Source organism: Notamacropus eugenii, chromosome 5, assembly GCF_028372415.1.
Source record: "Notamacropus eugenii isolate mMacEug1 chromosome 5, mMacEug1.pri_v2, whole genome shotgun sequence".
Lineage (NCBI taxonomy): Eukaryota > Metazoa > Chordata > Mammalia > Diprotodontia > Macropodidae > Notamacropus > Notamacropus eugenii.
Window position 1 is genome coordinate 197,690,703 of NC_092876.1, and position 22,481 is coordinate 197,713,183.

Here is a 22,481-nt window from a genome sequence, read left to right on the forward strand (position 1 = left end):
TTGTCCAGAAAGGACTCCACACCCACTCAAACCTTTCCGTGGCCACACCCGGCTCCGAATCCTTGGAATGATTTAACTTGGATTTTCCGGTATCTTACGTACCCTACGTCATTGCAGCTCAGAGTTTCTGAGGTCACTCTTACACTTGGGGAAGATGAGCGTTATTTCTAGATCATTTCAAGTTTAGCCTCAGTTTGGTCCAGCCTTTAAATTTCTGTTCTTAAGTTTCCCACGGTTCCCCTTGTATAGTGGTGGAAAGTCTAAGATGAAGACAGTAGAAACGGAGAGATTGAGACAGAAAGAGAGAGAGAGAGAGAGAGAGAGAGAGAGAGAGAGAGAGAGAGGAGAGAGGAGAGGAGAGGAGAGGAGAGGAGAGGAGAGGAGAGGAGAGGAGAGGAGAGGAGAGGAGAGGAGAGGAGAGGAGAGGAGAGGAGAGGAGAGGAGAGGAGAGGAGAGGAGAGGAGAGGAGAGGAGAGGAGAGGAGAGGAGAGGAGAGGAGAGGAGAGGAGAGGAGAGGAGAGGAGAGGAGAGGAGAGGAGAGGAGAGGAGAGGAGAGGAGAGGAGAGGAGAGGAGAGGAGAGGAGAGGAGAGGAGAGGAGAGGAGAGGAGAGGAGAGGAGAGGAGAGGAGAGGAGAGGAGAGGAGAGGAGAGGAGAGGAGAGGAGAGGAGAGGAGAGGGAGCCTGAAGTGTGTCTGAGAATGTGGAAGAGAGAGCTACTGTAACAATGTGTTTAAAAAGCTTACCTTAAAAATCCTACCTAGGTATTGACAATAGGGAACGGATGAGAAAGGATTGTATGACGATCCAATACAAAGCTTTTCTTTCTTTTTCCTTTGGACATTTGCCCAAACACATTTGCTTGCACAGGTTGAGAAGGAACATGTGCTTTTAATTTCCTTAATAGAAAGTATGTTGGCAGGACCACTTGTCTGTGTAATATATTTTATTAGGTTGCTGGGTTTCTCTGAGATGTATGTGATAGGCTGATAAAAAGTTGGAGCTGTCTCCTTTGGATCCAGGGGTGCATTAGTTAGTGAGATAGCTTGAGGTATACAGTGTGTTACCAGATGAAGGGAAAGGTATGGCTTAATATAAAACTCATTAAAATGTGATCTCTGGGGAATATCTTAGTGATCAGCTCTGCTTGTGAACCTTGACCTGAAGGATGGCTCCATACCACCTAGGATGATTAAACTGGCAGATTTACAGTCATTTAGGCCTTTCTTTAGAGGGAAAAGAGGAACTGTGCCCCATTTTTAATATCAGTTTCAATGAGTTTGGCTATTGCTATGATCCACATTGAGATGAAATATTTATATACACAGTAGACATGAATTTATGTGCTTTTGGCTTTAATAGAAATATAAAGCATTGGCACTCAGTTGTCCCTGAATCCACTACAGCAGTGACTAAGCACCATTTTAAAGAAAGATGTTCAGTGTAATAGGAGTTGAAGGGTACTTTGTAACAGTAGCTATAGTTTTTAAAATGTGAAAGAATTGATACATATATGTGCACATTATAAAGTTCGTGGTCTCTATTATAATACCCTGTAACAATACAGTCCATTTTATTTCCTAGGGAAAAAAATCAACATATTTTACTGGGACTCTTTCTTTACTTTGTTCTTATACCAAATTAAGCTCAAAGAAATACAAAGCATATAATCAATTTGGGTTTGGAGAGGTTAGATGAGAAATATTTTGTAGATGAAAAAAACTCAAATCCTATATTTACTATTATTCATATAGTGGTATAACTCCTAAACTTCCAATTTAACATGAAACTTTTTGTAGCAGTGAAAATAATGTTGAGTTTATCAACTGATAATGCTATTGTAGACTTTGTTGTTGACTTGTCCTTGCCCAATTACAATGTGGTGGTCCTCCTATAAAAAGGGGCAGCAGTGGGTACCAGGCCTGGAGTCAGGAAAACCTGAGTTCAAATCTGGCCTCAGACACTTCCTAGCTGTGGGACCCTGAGCAAGTCACTTAACCCTATTTGCCTTAGTTTCCTCATCCATAAAATGAGCTGGAGAATGAAGCAGCAAACCGCTTCAGTATCTTTGCCAAGAAAACCCCAGATGGGGTCACAGAGAGTCAGACATGACTGAAACAACTGAACAGCCTCCCTTAAAAGATTTTGGAGAGGTAGGCTCACAGATGAGAGGCTACCAGAAATAATAAAGAGCCAACCCCTGAGTCAGGAAGACCTGGGTTCAGGTCCTGCCTCTGATATACACACAGGTTGCATATATGTGAATATGAGCAGGACAGCTTTTCAGTATTCCCATACCGCTCTTTAACACTTAAATTTGAAAAACTATATTGAATCTCCATTGATAGGTGGAATTTTCTCAATAGGAGTTCCCTATGCCAAAGAAATCATACATGGAGTCTGTGAATTAAAAAAAAAATCATGGTCCAAATTTCTGGGAGACAACAAGGTTTTAAAACCTGGAGAAAACTATTCTCAACAAAATCAAAGAACTTCAGGTTCTGCTCCCAGATCCTAGATCTGTCATTTCTTCCCTGTGAGACCTTAAGCAGGCTGTTTGAGCTCTTTGGGACTCAGTATTCTTATTTGTAAAATAAGAAAATAGAACCTAAATATAAATATAATTGCTTAACTATATAAATATAACTAAGTAGAACCTCTAAGGTTCTTCTCTGTGGTGAGGGTATAGTGGATAAAACTGGATTTCGAGGCAAGAGGAACTCAGTTCTGATCCTGCCTCCAATACTTAGCTGTGTGGCCAAGGTCTAGTCATTGATTTCTTCTGACTCTGAGTTTCCTCAGCTGTCTGAAGAATAATGAGGATAATAATAGCTCCTACCTCAATAGTTGTTGTGAGGATCAAATGACATAGTATGCGGAAAGAGCTGTGCCAGCTTTAAAAAGCTATCTGAATGTCAGCCCTTGTGATGATAATCTGATCCCACCATTTTACAAAAGAGGTAACTGTAGCCCAAAGTAGTTATATTATTTGTTTAAGGTCACACAATGAATTAGTAACTGAGCTGGGATTAGAACCCAGGCTCTCTGGCTTCCAATCTAAGGCCCTTCAGATGCTAGAACCCCACCATTAAACTGAGCACCTGAGGGATTGGGTATTCTGTAAACTGACAGAATCCAGATATTTAACTAGCTTGGCTCTGTTTTCATGAATAGGCTCCTCACCTAAGAGTATCTATGAATAAGAAAATTTTGTTCATTATTGAGAAAAAAATGTAAAAAAGTGGCTTTAAATCTGCAAAATAAAAGACAGCCCCAAGGTAAGTAGAATTGTGCTGGCTCATCAAGTACTTTGTCCAAGATTATCTTCCTCTAAGACCTTGGTAGATGAGGCATTCTGTACCACAGTCAAACAGACAAAAGCAGCATTCTTTGGAATAACTGGATCTTCATAAATCTAGTGGTACCATATAAGTGGGTACTTATAAGGTTGATAGCATTTATGGTTGATTTTCTTTAGCTTTGAACAAATCTGCAGTCTGATTTTAAAATGGGTCATGTCTCCTAAAACATTTATTTTCATATAAATCCAGATGAAGGATATTTAAAATCAACCATCCACTCTTTACAAGCTCTGCTGTACAGCTCTTGACCAACCAGAAACTGTAGAGGCTAGGTTGTTTTTTTTTAATAACCCAATAAAAATCTTCAACCTAGTAACCAGACGTAGCAACCAGCTACCCCAGCTTCAATAGCCCTTTGAAAGAACCTGACCATTCTTCGTTAGGGGTGATGGCTATCTGGGAGCTGCAAGGGGGTAATGTAGGTGATGTAAAAACAAAAGTTATCAATAAATATCTATTTTTGAAAAGAAACTGCCCATAAATGCAAAGTCTAAGATGCTTCTGGTAGCTCTAAGACAAAAGTTCAACACTTCTGGGATCTATAATTTTTGTCAGTGTGAGTGCTCCCTGCTCTGTGCAGGTCACAATCCCTCTACAAGCAGAAATATACTGGTGTGTTTAACAACTGGCTTTCTGAAAAATGTAAACTGGTATGTTTTTAAGTTTAATCTGTATTATTAACATTTACCATTCACTTTCTTAAGTCTAAATAGTCAATAAAACAAAAAGCCTTGGTTTGTAGATTTTGGAACTCAAAATCTTTCAAAAACTGAATGTTGAAATTATAAATACGCGTAATTGGAAAAAAAAAGTGCTATAGGTAGGGTGTGCCGGAGCCAGTTTGAATACTCTAGAGCTGATTGTTAAATTTTTAGTGTGAGCATTAATACCTCAGAAATTTGGTTATTGTTCAGTTATTTCCATCATGTCTGACTCCTTATGACCCCATTTGGGGTTTCCTTAAATTTAACAGTATTTTTTTTTCCAATTCCATGTATTTGTAATTTCTATAGTCTTAGGAAGTTTCTCAGGCCAAAGGTCACTCTGGAGCCAAATCTGGTGAAGAGGTTTTCGGATTCTGGCAAACTTTGTCCTAGCTAAGAGACTAACAAAAGCTTATCATGGCCCTGTATTCTAAGTGTTTCAAGCTCGAAAGGACCCACAAGCATTTATATTCTACTAGCATTGCCTTTGAAAATTCATGGTCATGGGAAAGCTAGGTTGCACAGTGGATAAAGCATTGACCCTGAAGTCAGGGGGACCCTGATTTCAAATCCAGCCTCAGACACTTACTAGCCATGTACGCTAGGCAAGTCACTTAACCACGATATCTTCCTCCCCCAAAAAATAAATAAATAAAAATCCATTGGTAGCCTGGAACCTGTAAAAATCATTTTAAAATCCAGTCACTTTCATAACATGATAAAGGCCAGGACTTGAGTCAAGCCAAAAAACAAATATTCTTAACTTCACATAGATAGAAAATAGTTTCAGGAATGCTTGTATTTCAAAAATAATATTTGGTTAGAACTGTATTAGATTAGAAACATAATGCATTTAGAGAAGATTGCTTTAAAAAAAACAACTTCAAGAAAAGCAAATTGTCTTTACGAGACTTTCTGCCCAAATTGATTCATTTCCTGTACTTTCAACTGAGGCAGCTGGATGGTGATATAGTGCACAGAGCATTGGGCCGATTTCAAATCCTGGTTAACTAGTGGTGTGACTTTAGGCAAGCAAGCTAGGTAACCTCTGTCTTGCCCAGTTTTCTCAACTCTAAAATAATAATGTAAGCACAGCTAGGTGGTGTAGAGGAGAGAGTGCCAGGGCTAAATTCAGGAAGACTCATCTTCCTGAGCTGAAATTTAACTTTAGACACTAACTAGCTATGTGGCCTCAGGTAAGTGACTTAACCATGTTTGCCTCAGTTTCCTTGTCTGTAAAATGAGCTGGAAAAGGAAATGTAAACCATTCCAGTGTCTTTGCCAAGAAAACCTCAAATGCTGTGGAAATACGTTTTATACAATTGCACATGTATAACCTATATCAGACTGGTTGCTGTCTTGGAATGGGGAGAGATAAGGGGAAGAGGGAGAAAATTTTAGAACTCAAAATCTTTCAAAAAATGAATGTTGAAATTACAAATACATGTAATTGGGAAAAAATAAATACTGTTAAATTTAAGAAACCCCCAAATGGGATCATAAAGAGTCAGACATGACTGAACAACAACCAAAATAATGATAGCACCCCCCATCCAGGGTTGTTGTAAAGATGTAAAACATTAAGTAGGCGCTTAATAAGTGTTTGTTTCGTCCTTCCTGATAGAAATGATGATCGGTCTCAACAAGTATTCACTGAGGGCTTACTCTATGTCTAGCACAACTCTCGCCACTGAGGGGAACCTGAATAAGATATTGCTCCAGCTTTCAGGGAATCTAATTGCTAAGACAATGCTAAGATGCATTAAACAGTCAGCAATTAAGCCAGAGTAGGCAGTATTATAAGAGTCTGGTTGGAGAGAAATCAATATGTGTTTGAATAGTGAGGAGTAGACGTCCCACTGGTGAAAAGGAGACCTGATCTGAGTCTCAAAAAATGAAGGGGATTTATTCAGGGTGAAAGGATTGTGTAGACCATTTGTGTCAGATTCAGAGAGACACAGGATTCCTAACTCATTCATCAGGATCCTGCTGGGCTGCCAAACGACTTAGTTCTGAAATGTAATATTGTCTGTTTTACTGTATTTTTATTTATTTTATTAAAATATTTCCCAGTTATATTTTAATTGAGTTCAGGCTGCTTTGGGCCTGCAGCAGGTGGCAACTTTTCATTTTGCAGATAAGGACACTGTAGCCAAAGGTTACTCAGCCTGGAAGTGGTGGAGCCTGGACTCAAAACTAGATCTTTGGAAGCTTTGTCTAGTTCTCATTCCTCAATGTCTTCATCTGAAGAGTAAGATCTATAAGGAATAGTTAGATATAGGATGAGTTTAGGGAGTAGAGAAACAATTATGGGTTCTCCATGCCCCCATCATCCCCCACTCCCACTTCAGAAGGCATACTGAAATATCTATCTTTGTGATATGGCCAATACAGGAATTTGTTGTACTTTACCATACGTATTGGTTACAAGAGTTTTGTTTTTCTTTCTTTGTCATTGGACACGGGGAGGAGGAGGAGGACAGGAAGGAGGTGGACAAGGCTTATTTTCATTAAACAAGAAGGAAATCATTTTTTTAAAAAAGGCATATGTCTCCCACCTCCTGACAGAAGGGTGACGAACTTAAAATGTGAAAAGAGATATAATTTTGTGGACATGGCTGATGAAGGAATTTGTTTCACCAGATCATGTAGATATGTATTAAGGAGTTTGGTTTTTTGGAGAGAAGATTTTCTTTTTAATATGCTCAGTGTGTGTGGCAGGGTGAATAATGGGTGGGACAGATTAATTTTTAAAACACTTTTTTCTTGCAAAATAAAAAGAAAATTAGAAGAGAGGAAAAGATTTTAAGGTCTCAAGAAAGTTAGGCATACTATACTTGAGACATTGCAACTGGGGAGCTCTTGTGGTTCTTGAATAGAGAAGTGAGGAAAACAGTACATTAGAAAACTAAGCTTTATTTAGGTGGGCAGAGAAATAAGAAGCAGGTAGAGAACAGAAATTTATTTCATATTTATTTCTCTGAACTTGAGTAAGAGATGAATTTGCCAATTGTTCCTTGATGCAAATGGCAGTCCATTCTTAAGTCTATGCCTTAGTTAACTGGGATTTTTCATAACTAACCAGCACATCTCCCCAGATATTTTTTTAAATATTCTTTTGCTCTGAAACCATATGCAGCAACTGTTAACGCTGTGACAGTAAGCTTTGTCTTCATGCAGTTTCACACAGTAGACGTTAATATAATGCTGGGAAAAGAATTCAGCGTGAAATGTGGTTTCACATTTGGCTAGACTGGGTTTAATTTCATTTCAGCAAAGGAAAAGCTTATAATTTTGCAAAAAAGGATAACAAAGCAGGGTTGCTCACATATAATAACAAGGGAAAGAAATAATAAAGTTATTGATTAAGGTAAGAAAGGCACAGTACTTCCACTGCCCTAAAGCCCAATAAAAAGTGAATTGAAAGGCAAAAGGTCAGCTCCCCATCCCAAGGGATTCTTCTGTAAATCTCCAGAATATGAAGCAGGCCGGTGCTGGTGTTAATACTGAAAACAGATGTGGTCATCACAAAAGGCACTGTTACCATGGCATCCTGAAGAGTAAGGTCTTTTATTTGTCTCACTATTTAGTGATAGGAAATTGTGAGAATTACGCAGAAAAAATTATTGGCTTGTCAGCTCCTGACCTGCATCCATCTGCCCAGGGTGAGGGAGCAAGGCAGGGAACATACCTTGGGCTCCTGGTAAAGTGGTACAGTCCTCAAGCACTGAGGGGTGTTTGGAGTTTTCCTGGATAGGAAATGGAACCTTATTGATTCCTCCAGGGTCACAGTTCTCTAGACCTCATTTGTGACTTGCTTCTTTGATTTGAGATAATATGCTAGGTTCTCCTCATCCTATCTTCCCTGTCTTACAAAGAGTTCAAGAAAAGGATTCTAGGGTTGATCTCCTTAAGGCTTAATTTCTTTGGGGAGGCTTCATTCCTTCTTTTCTTGATTGTATTTTGAGTTTGGGGATATGCATGAATATGTATGGGTGTGTGTGTGTGTGTGTGTGTGTGTGTGTGTGTGTGTGTGTGTGTTTAACATTGGGTGAGGAAGAGACTAAAAGTAAAATTGAATTAGGTTGGAGTCATTAGCATCTTTGGGCAGGATGGACTCAGTACCACTGCTAGGTCTAAGAAATAGGGCGGGGAAACTTCCTAGAGTCAAGATGGCAGAGTAAGCTGTAATTCTCCCTTACTCACCTCCAAATAACCATAAAATAGGGCCCCCAAACAAATCCTAGAACAACAGAACCAACAAAAAGATGAGATGAAACAATTGTTTATCCAAGAAACTTGGAGGATCAGCTAGGGTGAAAAGGGAGCACAGCCCAGGAGGGAAGTGTCCCAGCAAGCCAGCAACAAGGCCCACCTTGGCAAACCAGCGGGACATCCTGAGCCCCAGTGTGGTTGAGCAGGCAGACACCAACACCAGGATCCCCCAAATGCCTTAGCATAGCCAGTGGAACTGGTAGACTACAGCTCCAAGTACTGCCACATGCTTCAGTGTAGCCCCAAGCAAACAGGAGTCCTCCAGTGTCCAGACCTCCACATGTTTCAGCATAGCCCTGGGCAAACAGGTAGATGCCAACCTGATGTATGCCTAAGCAAGCAAGCAGTCACCAGCCAGCTCTGGCCCTCTAGCTTCACATAGCCCCTGGCAAAGAGGCCACCTCCAGAGGCTTGACCACTACATACTTCAGTGTAGCCACAGAGAAATGCAGAAACACTGCACTGGGCCTCAGCACATCCAGACACCAGGTAAACCTCAACTCAGCACCAGATAAACTGCCAGACCCCTACAGCCTCCAGCAGCATGAGCCAACCCTCAGCCCACACCCTCAGCATAGCACTGGACACTAGGGTCTCCCTTGGGCCTCAGGGCAACATCAATATAGCACGAGGTATATAGGTAGGGTCTGCGGACACTAGCACAGGAAGCCTGAGACAGTGCCCCTGACACCCTGAAGGCAGAGCTCAAATTGAACAGAAAGAAAAAAGGCCACCAATAACAACAATAAAAGAATCTGACCATAGAAAGTTATCATGGTGACAGAGGAATAAGACACAAACTCAGAAGAGAACCACAATCTCAAAACACTTGTTTGCAAAAAACCCTAAAGAAAAATGGGAAGTGATCTCAAGGCCAAAAAGAGCTCATGAAAGAGATCAAAAAGGAGCTTAAAATCACATAAGAGGAAAAATATAATATAAAAGAGATAGAAGAAAATAGGAAAAAGAAGTGAGAAGGATGCAAGAGAATTATGAAAAAAAGTTGTCTGAAAAATGTCTTAAAAAGTAGAGTTAATCAAATGGAAAAGGAGATAGAAAAATCCAGTAGGAAAATAACTCCTTAAAGAGTATAATTGGTCAGATGGAAAAGAAAGTACAAAAACTAATTGAGAAAAACAATATCTTAAAAGTTAGAATTTGGCAAGTGGAAGCTGATGACCCTATGAGACATCATGACTCGATCAAATTCAAAAGAGTGGAAAAAATGGAAGAAAATGTAAATTACTTCATGGAAAAAAACAACTGACCTGGAAAATAGATCCGGGAGAGCAAATGTTACAATCTTGGGACTATCTGAAAGCCATAATTGAAAAGAGGACCTGGACAGCATTTTTCAAGAAATTATCAAGGAATCCTCCTGTAATATCCTGGAACCCAGAGGGCAAAATAGGCATTGAAAGAATCCACCAGATCCCAAAATAAAAACCCCAAGGAACGTTACAGCCACATTTCAGAACTATCAGGTCAAGGAAAAAGTACTACAAGTGGCCAGAAAGAAACAATTCAAATATCAGGGAGTCATAATCAGGATCACACAGGACTTGGCAGCTGCAGTATTAAAAGATCAGAGGTCATGGAACATGATATTCCAGAGGGCAAAAGAGCTAGGACCACAACCAAGAATCACTTATTTGGCAAAATTAAGCATAATGCATCAAGGGGAAAAGTTTTCATTCAATGTAATAGAAGGGTTTCAAGCCTTCATAAGGAGAACACAAAACTAAAAATTTGACCTCCAATATCAAGACCCAAGAGAAGCCTAAACAGGATTTTCCAAGTACACCATCATATCTTCGGGAAGTAGAGAAGTTGAGATTTTATCTGAGACTTGAAGGAAGCCAGAGAAGCTACTTTACCAAGAGGAAGAGGGAAAAATATCCAAGGCCTGGGACCAGCCAACAAAAATGGCTAGAGTCAGAAAATAAAGTATGCTGTGCTAGGACCTGTGAGGAGGTCACTGGATCACAAAATATTTGGAGGGGAGTTAGGTGTGAGATGATAAGAAGAGTAGAAGGAGCTAGGTTTTGAAGGACTTTGAAAGCCAAGGAAAGGATCTTGGAAGTAACAGGGAGCCACTGGAATTCTTGAATAGGTCAGACTTGTTTTAAAAGATCAATCTGACAATCAGGTGGAGAATGGATTGGAGCTGGGAGAATAGAAAGGACTAATAGGCCAACCAACAAGTCTTTAAAGTAATCCAAGGGTGAGGCAATGAGGTATTTTGTAAGGGTGGTTGTAGTGTTAATAAAGAGAAGTGGACATAAATAAGAGGAGTTCCCATGGGAGAAATGCCATGAATTTACCACTGATTTAATATAGGGGCTAGTGAGAGTGATGACTTGAGGATAACAACTGTCTTTTGATCCTAGATGACTAAAAGTATAAGGTACCAAAAGTAATAATATAAAAATTTGGAAAAAGGAAAGGTTGTGCTGGGTGGGTGGAGGGGAATAATTGCCTTAAATAAATTTGAACTGAGGTCTTACTGACTCAGTCCAGTGTTTTTAATCCACTTTGCCTATGCCTCAATGCATTTGTATTATCAAAGAAGGAATAAAAAATTATCTTCATGAACAAAAGAAAGAAAGAAATATGGAGGGGAGGAGGAAGAAGGCTGAAGGGAGAATAATAAGAAGACTTGCAGAAGAATATATGCTACCAGAAACTATTCACTGGTCATTTGGTCTCGCTGGTTTCATAAAGTTCCTGGACTCAGTGGCAAGGAAATAACATCAAATTAAGTCACTTAGAACATATTGCTAAAAGGCTGGCTATTCTTTGATCTTTGGCTTTGGGAAAAGGCTGATATGATGCTCAAATGTAGAGTCCTATCGATGAGGCCAAGAAGGGGAAGCATTTTCACATCTAATTGAATTCCACGAGAATTACCAACCATCTGAAAGATAACATTTCGTTAGCAAATCCCTTTGAAATAATAGGACATGTCAGGTCCTTGTAAGCTGGCAAAACATCTGAGGTACTTGAAGGTTAATGGAAAGATTAGCTGACACTAGGGCATGCTAGTCTCTTACAGCTGAAAAAGATTAAGGGCTGCCTTCCCAAACAGTGAAGGAAAAGCATTAGAATTGAGCATAGTGTCTGAATTCTATAGACCTGATCCAACTTATGTCTTGAGAAAAAGATAGAATGGTGACAAAGGCAGTCAGCTGCAGACATTCTGTTGCTGAGAATTACCATGTAGATAGATACCTGCAGAACATAAGGACTTTATAAATCTCCTGCTGAACTTTGCTGAGCTACTATGAAGAACAATAAACCCTCACAATTCAGTAATTTTAAGAATCATTATTCTCTGAAATATTCTCTACTTAGGATACTTTTAAGGGGAAGGAGAGAGTGGAGATGGATGCTCCCTTAAGCATTATATACATAATTTTTTAGAATGTCATTGTACCAGTCTTTTAGGACCATAAGTGATGCTTTTGCTACTTTATGTTGACCCTCTTGACTGTCTAAGAAACAATATTCCCATAATGCCTAAGACTCTATTCCAATCTGGATACCTCTGGACTGAATGTGTTCAGATATTAGAGACCAGGATGGTGTAAGAAGACTTAAAATTATGTGACTTGAAGATTGCATTGAAGGAGCTCTGGAAATTAAGCCTAGAAAAGATAGTGGAGTAGTGGATGATGATCATGCTTGTCCAAAAATTTAAAGTCTGACATGGAAGAGGGATAAGATTTCTTTGCCTTTTCTGGGGTTTCCAGCAGGGAGAAGTAGGAAAAATGAGTGGAATGTACAGGGAGGCATATTTCAGCTGAATATGGAGGAATTTCCTAACATTAGAGCAGCTTTATGAGATGAGTTCCTTGGAACTGGAAATATTTAAGCAGAGGTTAGGTGACCTTTGTAGTGGCTAAGGGAGGATGTATCATAAAGGAGACTATACAGCCTCTGCTGGGAGTTGAAGCGAATGACCTTTGAGGTCCCTTCTAACCTGAAGATTATATGATTCTATGGGAGATATTATCTATTATATACATACATATATATACACACATATGTGTTTATATACACACTCATATACATGTATCTGCGTATACATGTATATATGTATTTGTGTATATATATATAATATATATGTAACTTTAATAGACTCAAATGGTGAGTAATGACTGAAGAGGAAAGGAGGGGAAAAAAGAAAATCAAGTATTTAAGTAGTGTTTCTTTATAGCTTGATTTTTCAGGGGAATATTATATTTCTAGTGCTCTTGAGATGAGGTCTAGTGAACTGAAGGAGAATAGAGAATAATCACTCTTAAGATCATCAGAATTAAATGAATGTCACCAAAAGAAAGTGGCAGATGAAACCTTCATGGGTAAGCTCAAATGGCCAATGTCAATATCACGTTCAGTCTATTTGAATAGTGTTTATTTGAATAACTGTAAAGGGAAAATTCTTTTAGTGACTGAGTATCTGGACTGTCTCACCAAGAGAGTTTAGATCACTATGACCAAGCTCTATTTTTAGCCCTTTTGAGAAGAACAGGACCCCATATGTTTGGCTCCAGTAGGGAAATTTTCCACTCATCCACTCTTCAGGGAAACACTGATCCAACTCCGTGATCTCAGAAAGAGGCTATGCTCACGTGCCAATCATTCTCTCACATCATCACCCTAGACCTGACTTATATTTTGGGAATGAGATGGGATGGTGTCAGAGGCAATTGACCAAGTCAACTGCTCATAAGAATTGCTGTTTAGATGGCCAGACTATGGAAGACAGAAATGGATAGAATAGTACTTTCAGAGTTCAGTAATGCTAAATATTTTGCTCTCTGAAATAGTCTTCACCTACAGAGAGTGAATTATTCTCCTTATTTAAAGAATAAGGAGAATGGAGGGAGATTTTAAAAAAATCTTTGTTGCTTTGACTCACCAGTCCCTAGGTCACTCTCCTTCCTTTCCCATAAGATTCAATGACCAACTTGCATGCATTCTCCATACTTCAACCTCTCCCCTCACACTTTGGCATATCAATATGTCCCATCAAACATACTATCCTCTCAGTTCATTGACCTCCTTAACTCTCTAGACCTACATCTTCACTAGATCTTAGACATTATCTATAACTGCCACTTCTTTAAGTTTGAAATCATAAGTTCTACTCTATTAATCTCTCTCCTTTCCTTCCATTTCTCCATACTTCACTGTTCCTTAACTTTTTCATCATCCTTACCACTACCTCTAAAGAGTCCATCCATCCAAAGGATTTGGAATCAGGACCTGGGTTTGAATCCCAGGTCTGACAGTATGACTTTGGGCAGGTCACTTAATCTCATTGGGCCTAATTTGCCTCATCTATAAAGTAAAGAGATTGTTTTCAGTGACCTCTAAATGTCCTTCCTTTTTCTTCTCCCAGATCACCCAACGTGGCTCTGGTCTCACTCTCTTCACTTCATAGTCTTGACAATTCAATTACACATGTCCTCCACCCTTGACTCCTTTTCATTCTTGTCCTTCAGTTGATCTTTCCTAGTGATTTCATTTATTCAGAGGCCTCCAGGTATTGAAATTCTCTCCATCAGAACACATTGGCAACTCAACTGTAACACACAGTCTTAAAGAATTTCCTTTGGAACTGAGAGATGAAGCCCATGGCTATGTACCTTGACTTCAAAATTGAACTTCTTGCCTCTGTTCCATACTGAATCTTTTCTTATGCATAATGGCTACTTAATAAGTTTCTGATGAACAGATTCAAATTATCCTTCAGGACTGCAAGTGCTGCCTGAGTTTTATCACTTCTTTTTTTATTTAGTATTTTATTTTCTCCCCAGTACAAGCAAAATCAATTTTTCACATTCATTTTTAAAACTTTGCGTTCCAAATTCTCTCACTTCCTCCCTCCCTACCCCCATTGAGACAACAAGCAATTCGATATAGGTTATACATGTGTAGTCATGCAAGACATATCCATAGTAATCATGTTGTGAAAGAAAACATAGACAAAAAAATTCAAGAAAAATTAAGAAAGTTTTTTTAAAAAAAGTATTCTTCAGTCAAGTTACTTAACTTCTTACGACGCAAAGGACGTAAGAATTGGGGTCAGAGGACCTGTTTGAGTCCCAGGTCTGCCAGTATGACTCTGGGTATATCACTCAATATCATTGGGCCTCAGTTTCCTCATCTCTAGTGCGAGGAGATTGTACTCAGTGACCTCTAGATTTCTTTCTGTCTCTCAATCTGCAAGTCTATGAGTTGAAATATTCCAGCAGTGTCCTAGATGCTGAGTCATTCTTGTTCAGGGAAGTCCCTAATCACTCTGACAGCTTGGATAATAGCAAATGATCGATAGCTTTCTTGAAGCAAAAAATTAATGAATTAGAAAAGTTGGTCCAAAAGCAGGCATTTACAGGAATGCCTTGGGCCAGAGTGCATACAGTCGGGGGAGTCATGATCTTCTTATCATCAAAAGGCTTTTCTTAAGCAAGAGCCACACTTCATAGGTGTTTATAATGTTATGGGAAATTACATAGACACAAAGATATCATGGAGGACCTTACAGTCTAGTATATGCAACCCTCCTGTGGGGTAGACACAAAAGAAGAATACACATTTGGAAAAGTACATATTTATGATCAATCAATGCAATAACTGGGAATATATAGAGTGTATGCTTAGAGGTACATGAATAGGAATTAAGAGGAGTTTTATGTAGGGAAAAGGTGAAGTCAAAGAAGTTCCTACACCTCTTTTCCATGGAAGTATGGTAATGTGGTTTAGTGGATAGAGTACTGCATGTAGAGTCCGAAAGACCTGGATTCCTATCTATTTCATCTACTTAAAAACTTTGGAATTCTGGACAAGCACTTAACCTCCCTGGCTCTCAGTTCCCTCTTATTTAAATGGGCTTTGGTGACCCATAAGGCCCCTTCCAGATCTAAATCTCTTATCCTATTGACTTTAACTAAGATGTGTGCTGTCCATATAAAATATTGGGGCTGCTCAGATTGTCTAAAAGTGGCTCATGAGAGCCACTCATTGATATTTCTGCAGTCTTACTAATTCCCTGCAAAGAAGACTGCAGTGAGTTGGAGAGTTCCTTTCCTCAGTGTCTGAGAGTGTCTGTCCAACTCTTCTGTCCTCCATTATTTCTCAAAGTCTTTCCAAGATTATGTCTATTGTTTACATGACAATATTGATCCATCTCATTCTCTGCCATCCCTTTTTCTTTTGCCTTCAATCTTTCCCAACATCAGGGTCTTTTCTTTTTTTAATTTAAAAAAAATTTTCATCAGGGTCTTTTCCAGTAAGCCCCATCTTCTCATTGTGTAGCCAAAGTATTTCAGCTTCAGCTTTAGTATTTGACTTTCCAATGAATAGGCTGAATTAATTTTTAAAACTTGACTAATTTGATCTCCTTGCTGTCTGAGGGACTCTCAAAAGTCTTCTCAAGAACCACAGTTCAAAGTTGTCAGTTCTGCAGCACTCAGCTTTCCTTGTAGTCTAGCTCTCTTCCCTAGTTACTAGCCCTTACTGGGGGGAGAGTAGTCCAAACTTACACTCTTTCGCTTGGTTCCTTCCCATCAAACACTGATTACATAAAAATCAAAAATAGTAACTAGCAAGTGAATCTGTTTATCCAAGCAAAGCAGCAAACAGAAATTGGTGATGTGATACAGATTAGAATACAGCATAAAAATACATGAGAGAATGAGCTCTGCTGATGATATCCCAACTCAGTTCAAACTGAGAGACTCCAGCCTCACCCAAGAGGAAATTGTCTTTCTGAAATGTTTAGGAGGCAAACTGGAAATCAGAGACATCCTGAGTGCTGGCTTCCCCTACATGTTTCCAGTTTACAAAGTCTGTCTGTCTCTCTGTCCCTCTCTCTCTTTCTGTCTCTCTCTCTCTCTCTCTCTCTCTGTGTCCCTCTGTTTTTCTCTCTCTCTCTCCATCTCTCTCTCCCCCCACCTTGGATCAGTCCTAAGAATGTCTAGAATTATGCAGATCTCTTTCTCAAAGAATGTCTCCTTCCAAGAAGTTTTCATATCATCTCTCAAGAGGTCACAGAGCCTTTTATCATCTTTCTCTCCACCAATTAAGAATCTCTTTATACACACATAATAGATACAAATACCCCAGGCTGGTCTAAAAGTTCTGACTATATTTGTTTCATAAACTACTAAAAGGCCGTTTAATATAGTAGGAAAAGCATTATATTTGGAATTAGAGGTTTGGGGATTAAATCCCACTGTGCCACCCATTACCTCTGTGACCTTGGACAAGCCATTTAACCTTCTCTAGACTTTCATTTCTTCAGTGGACTAGGCATAACCTCTAAGGTCGCTTCTTAGCTTTAACTCTGTGATCCTGAAGTCACAGTTAAATTTTATAAACCCTATTCAAGAGTACAAGAGGAAAGAAGAGATCAGTAGAAACACTGTTGTTTCTCTTCTGCACTAACTTCTGAGAGGGTGCTACTTGATAGAATACCTCAGTTGACCTCTCCTTCTCTCTTCTCCTTCTTCCCCTATTCTGGTGTCCTCTCCTACAAAACAATAGGTGAGTCAGGGAGCATTCAGGGAAAACCACCCCCGGGGCCAGTTGATCTGGCAGGTTTTCACCTCTAGCAGCTCTTGAAGGATCACAAACTAAGGCAAAGACGGGTTGCGATTCACATCAATAAAGTACTCATGCCAACAACAGCACATGTCTTTTAATTCTGACATGTTGGATGTGGTCACTACCTAGAAGAGGTAGATAGTTGAGGAGTTGTAAATGTGAAAAGGGCAACATGTTGAACACAAGATAATGGGCCATTTCTTGAACTTAGATCCTTTGTACCTGGGTTCAAAGTAGCTGTAATTCCCCCAAAACATCTTTGATTTCACAACCAGTGAGTGAACAAAATACCATGTTCCTTGTTGTTGTTGAGTTGTTTCACTCATGCCCAACTCTTCATGATCTCATTTGGAGTTTTCTTGGTAGAAATATCGGAGTGGTTGGCCATTTCCTTCTCCATTTCATTTACAGATAAGGAAACTGAGACAAATAGGGTTTAGTGATTTGCCCAGGGTGACACAGCCAGTAGTGTCTGAGGCCAGATTTGAACTCAGGAAGAGGAGTCTTCCTGACTCCAGGATCGGCACTCTATCCACTCTACCACTTAAATGCCCCAGTGGACCTAAGATCACTTTAATTCTCTAAGTATATTTAGGAATTAATAGGTATATTTGAAAATATTTCAGACATAAGTATTACATACAGAGTAAACAAGTTGACATTTTGAAGGCTTTTCATTTTACCATGTTCCCTAAAATAAAATTGTTAAATTGAATTAATTCTTTAAAAAATAGAATTTCTCCCATTAGGTTGTGATAACATGTTGAAACTGAGACAAGGTAATGGAACTGTTAGAGCAAAGAGTTCATTATACTCAACACTGGTCAGACTCTGGCTGGAGCACTTACTCATTCTGGGCTCCACAACTTGATGGAGCCATGAAGAATCTAAGATCAGGGGAGAGTCACAAAGATGATTAAAGGGTTAGACCAGAAGACCTATATGGAAGAGCTAGTGGAATTTAGAATATTTCATCAAAGAATGGATATTATGTAAAGGAAGGTAACCAGCTGTTTGCCATCCACTGATGACAAAGTGAAATCTAAGGGATCTGGGATACCTGGAAGGGAGGAGGGAAGGACATTTATATAGGCCTATACATTTATGTAGTGCCTACTATGTGCCAAGGGGCAGTTAGGTGGTGCAGTGGATAGAGCATCAGTGCAGGAGTCAGGAAGACCTGAGTTCAAATCTCACCTTAAACACTTGACACTCACTAGTGCGACCTTGGGCAAGTCACTTAACCCTAATTGCTTCATCCAGGCTCATCTCCAGTCATCCTGATGAGTATCAGGTCACTGGATTCAGATGGCTCTGGAGGAGAAGTGAGACTGGTAACCTGCACAGTCCTCCCTCACTCAAAACAAAGTCAAGTGCAAGTCATGTCATTATTTCTCTGATGGCATGGTCTTCTTCAGCAAAGAAGGACGAACACTACGTGCCAGAACTTTTTACAGATATCTTATTTGATCTTCACAACATTCTTGGGAGATAGGTGCTGTGATTATCCTCCATTTCACAGTTGAGGAAACTGAGACAGAACTTAAGTGACTTCCCCAGGGTCGTACAAGTACTAAGTGTCTGAGTCTGGATTTGAACTCATATCTTCCTAGTTTCAGACCCAGCACCCTATCCACTGTAGTGTCCTAGAAGAATTCACTGACATTAAAGGTTTATTCATGGACTACCATGAATAGACAGGCAGGCAATAAGCATTTATTAAGTACTTACTATATATCAGACATTGTACTAAGAACTGAGAATGCAAATCCAAATCCAAAGAAAGCCCATGAAGCATGGATGCACTGGGCTCATCCCCAAACTGGAGGCCCCTGGCAGGAAGTCACCAGTGGAAGAAAGGGGCCTGAATTCAGGATGAAGTTCCTGGGTGAAAATGAACCAATCACTGAGGAAAGTTCCAGGATATAGAAAGTGGCTGAGCCTGAGAAGACCTCTTCTATAGATCTTCACACTAAAACATGTTCTCTTCTACTTGAGGTCTACCTGAAGTGCTTGGGGTGACCTCTCAAAGGTTCACACACCAACAACTCTGTGAACCAGATTTTCTCCAGTGCCTGTTAGGCAGGAGCTTCTGAATACACCTAAATATCGTAGCAACAGGCATACATGTAACCAGTTAGAGACCTTCAGAATTGGAAGAGACCCCAGCAGCAGTTCTGCCCAGCTTCTCCTCTACCAACAATGCCCTCTACCACCTTCTGGACAAATAACCATCCAGCCTAAACTTGAAAATAGTCTCACAAAGAATCATGTACCTCACAGAGTACCTCATTTAATTCCAGGAAAGACAAAAGTACTAGGATAAATAGGGCTCATTTTAATAACCACAACTGTATAAGAATCCTCTGATAGAAAGTAAGTAGTCCCTCCAGTTCAGTCAATCTTTGACTTGCCCATCACTGTCTACATTATTATGCCTACTTGTGTATGTATCTTATTCCCCATAGACTATAAACTCCCTAAGAACCAACACTGTGTCATTCTTCATCTTTGTATCTCTGGTGCATTTTGTAAGGCATTACATGTAGTAGGTGCTGAATAAAATGTTTGTTTAATGAATTGTAAGACATAGCTCTTGAACTCAGAGATATAATTTGACTGGAGACACTCTCAACCAAGAAACATATATTAAACTGGGCTGTGCAGTCGACTAGGTACCAGGGATGTAATGACAAAAATGGCACATTCTCTGCCTTCAGGGAGCTTATTATTCTATTGGAAAAGACAACATGTGCATCTATAAATGTACATATATATGCATGTATATACACATTGATACATATGTATATGTGTATGTATATATGTGTGTACACATGCACATAAATATGTATATATATGCAAATTAAATACAAAATAACTTGGTTAGGGGTGGAGACACCAGCAACTAATGTATGAGAAAAAAAAGAGAGCAATTCAAAAAAGTATATAATTAAATGTGTGGTTGTATAATAAGGATCAAAGGTATTAAAGAATATAGAAAAAAGAGAAATCACTGGGGACTGGGTTAGTGTGGAGGGTTTTATGGAGAAGACAGGAACCTCAGTATGAACATCATAGTTCACATCTATATGAAACTTTGCTGTTTTTATCTGTGGAGTAGCTGATATGTAGTATTATTATCCTCATTTTACAAACAAAAAACTAAGGCACAGGGAAAGGTCAAATGGCTGGCCCATAGTTCCATAACTTCTTTTTAGAACTGGGGCTCAAACCCTTCTCTGCTATGTCATTCTTAATCCACAGTGAGTTTGGGAATGTTTTTGATATGACAAATACACTACTGATTTTCTAAGAACTTTATATCAACAAAATGCAATATCTATCAAGTGAGAGTATAGTATAGTATAGTATAGTATAGTATAGTATAGTATAGTATAGTATAGTATAGATGACCCCTAAGATCCTTTTGACCTCCAAAATCCTATGATCATATGACTTAGCGTGGACAGTGCATTGCAGTACTCAAGCAAGGGCAGAATGAAAGAATTGTGTTTTAGTGTATTTGAGTGACAATCATAATTTATATAGCAGCTTAAGGTTTTAAACCTTAGGGAACTCATGTCAGAGGAGGAATCTGAACCTTGTTTATTCATTAGAGCCCAAAACTTTATCTACTATATCATTCTACCTCTCATGCTGCCGGAGATCTTCAGATCTTATAATTACTTTGCATGTTGCATTTGCTAAGTTATCTTAAACCTTTCGAAATTAGTTTCCATGGAATAGTATAGAGAAACCAAAATGCACCCATTGAGTTAATGAAGCATCACCATTCTTCAGGCTTGTAGATGTCTCTGATGATGGCTTATTTTTGTGACATTATTGATTTTTAAATGCTTTGAAATGAACTAATAGGATGTACAGTGTGAAAACCTAAAATGAAAGATTTTAATAATTCATTCAAATGTCAGAATGTCACCAAATATCTGGATACTTGGAATAACATAAACAAAACATCCAGATGTTGAGTGATTTTTTTTCCATGTTCATCTAGATCATAAGATATGCAACCCAATCACATGACCATCCCATAATAGCCATCAGAAAAAAAAGGATTTGAAAACTAGTTAGAAATTGGCACCAATCTTGTAGGTGAAATCAGATCAAGGTCAACTGTAGTTTCAGAAAGATCTTTTTAAAATTTACAGGGAACTTTTTTTTTCTCCTGATGATAGATGTGTTAGATATTTTGGTCTCCTTTTCAACCTTAGATGCTTCTCAAAAATCAGTTTACTGGTCTGAGGGGGGGGGAGGGGGAGAGGAGGGAAAGGAAGGAATTCCACGGAATGTAATTGCCAAGCAAGAGTTTTCTTTGAGACCTTGTTTTTCATAACATGAAAGGTACTATGTTCCCCTCCAGCATTTTCAATTTTACCATTTAAAAAATTATTGTTTTTTGTTGTTGTTCAGTCATTTCAGTCACAACTGACTCTTTATGACCCCATTTGGATTTTTCTTAGCAAAGATTCTGCAGTGGTTTGCCATTTCTTTCTCCAGCTCATTTTCCAAATGAGGAAATTGTTAAATGAAGTGCCCAGGGTCACACAACCAGTAAGTATCCAAGGCTAGATTTGAACTCAGGAAATTGAGTCTTCCTGACTCCAGGATGGCACTGTATCCACTGTGCTACCTAGCTGCCCCTTATTATTTATCACATATTAATTAAATACAATTACATAGTGACTAAGTCAACCAAACAGATTTCACTCTCATCCATTTCAGGTCAGAATGAATGCTGATGCACAAGTGGCACTAAATGACATTTTCTTTTTTTGTGCCTCATCTTCCTAATTCCTTTTTTGATGCACATGGCAGGATCACATAATTCCTAGAAACTAAAGTTTAGTGTTAGCACCTTATTATTATAAAAGAAATATTTTATGTTTTTCCTTTAAAATGTTCACATCTTTATTATTTCAGAGCTGGCTTGGAGGCTTTTCATAATGAGGACAAAATTACATTGCTCAGAATTTTTTCCTACCAAAGTAGGTAAAACTGCCCATAAAAATTATAATTTTTCATAAACAGAATATGAATTTTAGAGGTCAAAGCCATATTAGCTTGTGTGACTTAGGCATGTATATCCTCAGCTATAATAAGAAAGTGTACCCAGAGTAACACTGTATATGGAAAAATACAACCATGCATATAAATGATATTGCAAAGTTTGCGTTTTGGATCCACTAGAAATGAATGAGTCAGACTTGGCTTCCATGGTAAGTTTTATTTTTATAGTAGATGTATTGTAATAGAAAATAATCTGCTTAAAGGCTAAACTTGTAAATATTTGCTTAATCTGATTCATTAATTAAACATGTGAAAGTGCTTAACTAGGATAAAACTAGGGACTTGGTATCCATTTTGTTTTTTCAGAATGAAAGTGCCCTTGTGAAAGAAAAAGAGCTGTCAATCGAACTTGCAAACATCAGGGATGAAGTTGGTAAGTAGGGTATTGAAAATAAGCAGTGTAAAGAATGTCCATTCCTGAATGTATATGAATGTGTAACCA

The 22,481-nt window shown here is 38.8% G+C and overlaps 1 protein-coding gene and 1 long non-coding RNA gene across 4 annotated transcripts in view; one reads left to right on the forward strand and one right to left on the reverse strand.

Moving 5' to 3' along the window:
- Positions 1 to 22,481, forward strand: part of MTUS2 (microtubule associated scaffold protein 2) — a 729,368-nt gene that overhangs the window by 604,557 nt on the left and 102,330 nt on the right. For all 3 annotated transcript variants that reach the window (XM_072611825.1, XM_072611824.1, XM_072611826.1), the window contains one exon: positions 22,346 to 22,412. In XM_072611825.1, the coding sequence (XP_072467926.1) occupies positions 22,346 to 22,412 (67 nt within the window). The remainder of the gene's footprint in view (positions 1 to 22,345; positions 22,413 to 22,481) is intronic.
- Positions 1 to 22,481, reverse strand: part of LOC140505643 (uncharacterized) — a 124,794-nt gene that overhangs the window by 46,478 nt on the left and 55,835 nt on the right. The gene's annotated exons all lie outside the window — the stretch shown is intronic.